This window comes from Phoenix dactylifera, chromosome 14 (assembly GCF_009389715.1).
Source record: "Phoenix dactylifera cultivar Barhee BC4 chromosome 14, palm_55x_up_171113_PBpolish2nd_filt_p, whole genome shotgun sequence".
Taxonomy (NCBI): domain Eukaryota; kingdom Viridiplantae; phylum Streptophyta; class Magnoliopsida; order Arecales; family Arecaceae; genus Phoenix; species Phoenix dactylifera.
Window position 1 is genome coordinate 23,918,668 of NC_052405.1, and position 5,164 is coordinate 23,923,831.

The 5,164-nt window shown below is 41.5% G+C and overlaps 1 protein-coding gene across 2 annotated transcripts; it reads right to left on the reverse strand.

Annotated features, from left to right (window-relative positions):
- Window positions 1-3,197, reverse strand: LOC103721285 (transcription factor bHLH78-like). 2 transcript variants are annotated; one of them, XM_008811428.4, is made up of 8 exons: window positions 1,879-3,197; window positions 1,542-1,781; window positions 1,375-1,440; window positions 1,195-1,263; window positions 1,046-1,117; window positions 719-952; window positions 508-601; window positions 1-411 (listed from the first exon to the last, which is right to left on the reverse strand). In XM_008811428.4, exons 1-8 carry the CDS (start codon window positions 2,746-2,748, stop codon window positions 383-385), a joined length of 1,674 nt encoding a protein of 557 aa, XP_008809650.1. In that variant the 5' UTR covers window positions 2,749-3,197; the 3' UTR covers window positions 1-382. The 2 variants fall into 2 exon arrangements, with proteins under 2 accessions (XP_008809650.1, XP_008809649.1); XM_008811427.4 differs by having other exon boundaries at window positions 1-406; window positions 1,879-3,196.
- Between the last annotated feature and the right edge of the window lie 1,967 nt (window positions 3,198-5,164).

Sequence of the window (5,164 nt, forward strand, 5' to 3'; positions counted from 1 at the left end):
TTTACAGAGCAAGCAATTCATTTTTTCCACAAATTAAGGCAGTAACAGTATCCTTAAGATCTTCCAACACTCATCCAAATTCATCTCACAAAAGACGCAATGAGGATGTGAGAATTGCAATGAACAATGATAGAAACATCATGAACTAAGAACTAATAGTATTCTCATGATAATACAATACGACATCATAATACTGAATTTCTTCTTGCTCTCGCGCTCACCGGTTATGATCCTACAACTGGTGTCAAAGGAATCTTTGCACAAATTTTGCGCTCAGACCTAATGGTTGTTAGTTCAAAGCTTCCTGTGATGTCTCGAACCAACATCTCGGTATATACAAAGGTCTCTCTTACTCTGAATTCAAAGAATTAGAGTTCAATCTTCATGTGATTTGTGTGAATTGTACCTGCACTTAGATACGATATGCAGATTATCAGTTTTTCCCACAAAAATCCTTCTCCATTATGGACTAACAACTTGACAGAAGTGGTCTTCTAATTCAATTACCATGGAATCCCTGAGAGGAATATGCATTCTCCTGGCTCTGCCCAAACCCCATCTGAACAACACTCTGGAGGTCATCCTCCCAGAAAGTCCCAACCTGAGGAAACAACATTCCTTCTATTAACATGTTATCTATTCTAGTCTACAGATAATATTATGGCCATCCTCTGCAAGCAAAATATATACCATGTTAATTCAGTGGCGAGACTATTACCGGAGAGGTGGCATCCCCGAAGCCATCGAGGGGAGGTAATTGCATGCTTAGACTTCGATGCAGAGAGGAGTCCAATGGGTTTAAAGAGCACTGGTTCTCCAGGCCATTGGTCACAACACTCTGCAGAGATGCCCCCTGAGGTTGGTGAGCATACGAGAATGCCGTGCTTGAGGCATCTAATGGATAAAGCGGCGGCGGCGGCGGCGGCGGCATAGGCCCACTTGCTTGATGCATCTAAATTCACAAAGGCAATCCAATTTAAGGCAGAAAGAAACCACTTTGATGGGTGCATTTGGAATGAGAACTGGCAAGATCACAAAAGCTCACATCTTTTGGGAGGAGATTTTCCACATTGAAGTCTAACTGAGGATTCACGGCCGCCAGCTTCATCGAAAGGAACTGAAACCAGAAATTTAAATTCAGATCAAATTTCAGCCTCCTCAGAGAGTTATCTTGCAAATTATCGACATGCATACCTCAACTTGGCGCTGCAATGACTGCACATAGTTTATAATCTCATCAAGCATAACTGCTTTGCCAGTTACCTACAATTTCCAAAAGTTTCAAGCTTAAACTCTATTCATCAAACAGCGACGATCTCTAAAAGCTTATGGGCAATTGGAGTTCCTGATCAAGCATTGGCACAAAAGTCTTACCTTATTGCAGCCTGGCACTAGATCTTGGAGCAATTTCATCCTTTCGCTGATCTTCTCTCTTCTAACCTGGTAAATTATGAAAGAAGGCATTGACAAAAGAGAGGTCAAGACAATTGCAGAACTCAAAAGGAATGGCTTATCAGTTGAGATTAGCACTTTCTGCTTACCCTTTCCGCAAGGCTGTGGCTATCGGTGGCTTGGCCTCTTCGAGCCCTGACATGGATATAATCTTTCGGAGGCTCGGGGGGCTTGGCATTATTCTCCTTCCCCTGTTTTTGACCAGAATCACCACTAGAGCTCGCACCGCCATTCTGCTCGGCCTTCGGCTTAACCGCTGCATCTTTGTCGGTTCCATTGGTTTCAGCTGGTTTACTTCTCTTTGCACTGGAATCCACCTCCTCCGATCTCTGGAATTCAAAAAACTCAAACTTTACGATGCTGGAAGAGCGAATTACATACGGAATTGAACCGATAAACAAGAACAAAGAGCTAACTTTAGCCTACCTTGGGAGGATTCGTGCCAGAGGAGGACAAAGGTGGCTCCTTTCCTTTCCCCTTTGGAGGTGCCTTCCGTTTCCTTGCATTGTTCTCACTGTTGCCCCTCAAGGATGCTTCCCCACCAGCTGTGATCCGATCCGAGGCCGATGATTCCTCCTGCCCGCTGCCGAATTCCCCATTGTCCGGCGTCGAAGACCCCGACAACCTACCCCCTAACTTGGACCTCATTCCCATCTCCAATTGGGCTCTCTCCTGCATTGCAGTCTCCTTACCATTCTCCGAAATGTCCATCTGAGACCCACTTCCCATCAGAGACTGGCTGCTCGAGACCCTTGACAGCTTGCCGGTCTCCGACGGCCCGAACTGGCTGGTCAACCCGCCGTAGCTCCTCCCTCCGAAGCATGACCGCGCGGCCCGCTCGGCGAACCCTGGGTCGGCAGCAAACGGTGACAGTTGGGCGGCGGGCATCGCCATGTTGCCGGAAACCGGCAATCCTCCCCGGCCCTCCATCATGGACAAATTAAGCTGGGGAGGGGAATTCAGGGGAGTACTGTAACAAGAGGTGTTGGTGCCGTGGTAGCGAGAAGTCGGCGAGATCTCGCCGGAATTGCAGATGCTTCCGAGGCGGCCGATGAGCTCCCGGATGACGACGCTGTCGTTGGCGGCCACGGTGGTGGGGTTGGAGGACGGCGACGACACGAGGGAGGAGAGAGCCGAGTCGAGGTGGGTGCCCTGCTCGATCGCCTGCTCCCAGTTGAGGTTGAGGAAGCAGTCGCCGGCGGGGACGGACGTCATCTCCGGGGGTGGCGGCAGCCGGGGTTCGCCGGCTTGCCAATTTTGAGGGGGTGTGGTGCTGAAAAATCTCTCCTTTTCCATTGCTAAGGCTTGTAAAAGAGGATAAGAGCACGCAAAATGGATAAAGGTGAGACTTTTATAAGAGAACTGGGCAAGAAAGGGAGGAAGGGGCGCGAGCGCGTGAGAGAAAGAGAGAGAGCGAGAGGAAGGGGGGAGGTGGGGAAGAGGGGGAGGGGGGGGATTTGAAGCAGGGAGGAGGGGTGGTGGTGGAAAACAGAGAGGAGAGGACAGGAAGTTGTTGACCTTTATATATATAATAGGGAAATAGAGAAGAGAGAGAGATGGTGTCACCGCGATCGGCGGTGAGGAGATGCCGGGCCTTGAACGTCAAAGAAAGCCGTGTCCCCCCTACTGCTGTAAACCCTTATGGGAATTAGCTCAGCTTTGTTGCAGAGAGAGAGAGAAGGGAGGAGAAGAAAAAAAAAAAAGGAGAGAGAGAGAAGGAGAAGAGGGAGGGGGGGTTTGAAAAGGCTGTGATGGGGAGAAAAGAGGAAGAGAAGGGGAGTGGAGTGTAGAGAGAGAGGTAGGTGGTGGGGGTTTTAAGTTTTCTTTCTGCAGTGATGAAAAAGAAGTGGAGAGAGAATGGGAAAAGGTTACAAAAGAAATGCAAATATTATTTTAGAAAAAATAGAAATACGACCACAAGTGATTTTTAGGTTTCAGCACTTTGAAAAAAATAAATAATATTTTTGGCAGGTTTAATTTTCAGATTGTTTTTAAAAAAATTAGTTTACTTTTCTTTTTCTTGGTCATGTATAGGAGATTAAGTTGCACCTATGTAGGTGTTTATTTAATAGACAAAAATAAGATTTTATAAATAGTATGTGGGATTTGTTGTACCATTCTTTTTGTCTCTAAAATATATGTATGTTTGTTCAAATATGAGCGTATTATTTCCTTTGAATGTGATTCTATATGCAAGTGTTGGAATTAAATTTAGAATGATTATACCAGATAGATAAATTGATTATTTGTATATAGAAATTTTATGACTCCTAACCAAGCTTTGTCTTATTTTCAGCCAATGTTGCAAAAAGAAGCCTCTCTAGTCAAGTGATTGTTTTTTTCTATTTTGTTATTTTGTATATTAACTTTTTAAGTGCAAAGCACAAAATAGAGTTTTAGTAATTTAAGAAAATATTTCAAAAAAAAGTTTTATTACAAGAGGTAAGAGTTAGATTTGACATATTAGTTAGTATGAATGAAATTCATAAGATGGTGTAGGTATTAATTTGCCATGATCTTCGCTTAATTGTTGTCGGGTCTTCTCCATATAGGAGGTAACTTCTATTTTTCTTTAAAATTTAAGAAATTCAATTTACTTTGCCATATAGAAATTTATGAACAGAAAAAATTTGGTCTAATTATGTAGATAAATCTTTAGAAAACCAATTTGAAAAATTTATTAGGATAAATTTGCAAAATTGACGCTTTTGCTATATTAAAAATTTTGATTGGATATTTAAGTTAAAAATATCAAGATCTCAAGTCAAATGAGTAAAAAGTAATCATCAAAGCATTTAAGTAGTCATTCAAGCAAAGATATCGATAAATTTGGCTAAGAATACAACAACTATAAGACATAGAATAGTAATCTGTAAAGCATTTTTTTGAAAATGTTAAAGAAGAGTAATATGGCTATAGCTGGTATTTATTTTCTGGCAAGCATATAAAATACATGACTAACTAAGCACAAAAGTAGCCATTTGTTAAGTCTTGTCTATGAAAGACATAACCATGACTACTACAATGAATTATATCAAAAAATTATTCTAATTCCTAGTTGATCTATATTTGCAACTATAAGATAATATTTTAAAATATCAATATAGAAAATTTATATGCTGAGATTGGGTATGGTAGTGGCTCAATTAGTAGGAAAATAGAGAGCTTTGTAGACTAGGCACTATAACGGGATCATTCTCGAGGAGTAAACATGCTTCCGACATTCATATTGTATAAGAAGATAAATTGCTTTTTTCGGTCTACTTTTACCCTAATGGAGAAGAAATGAGCAAGATAAGAAACATATAAAAGTAAAGTTGAAAGAAATTTATGAGCACTTGCAAAAGGTTAAAGTATGTTGTTACCAAGCCAGATTCATTCATGTATAGTTGTCTAATAGTGCCCTTAATGCTATTCTATCCTCGGTGCCTTTGGATTTCTGTTGATAGGCACATGCTAGTGAAGGTAAAATACATATATTTGATTTGAGCGGTGGTGGCCTTCCACCAATCCCCCTTCTCCCCCACCTCCTACTCTACCTCATGGAATAACCTAATTTAATATAAACAAACTAATATGGTCCACCCATCCCCTTCTATTTGCCACTTAAACTATTATTAATAGTTTGGCAAAAAAAATAATATTAATAAATATTATTTTTCGAAAACCAAGGTGAAATATGGGAAACTTTTGAAATTTCTATCCATTGCAA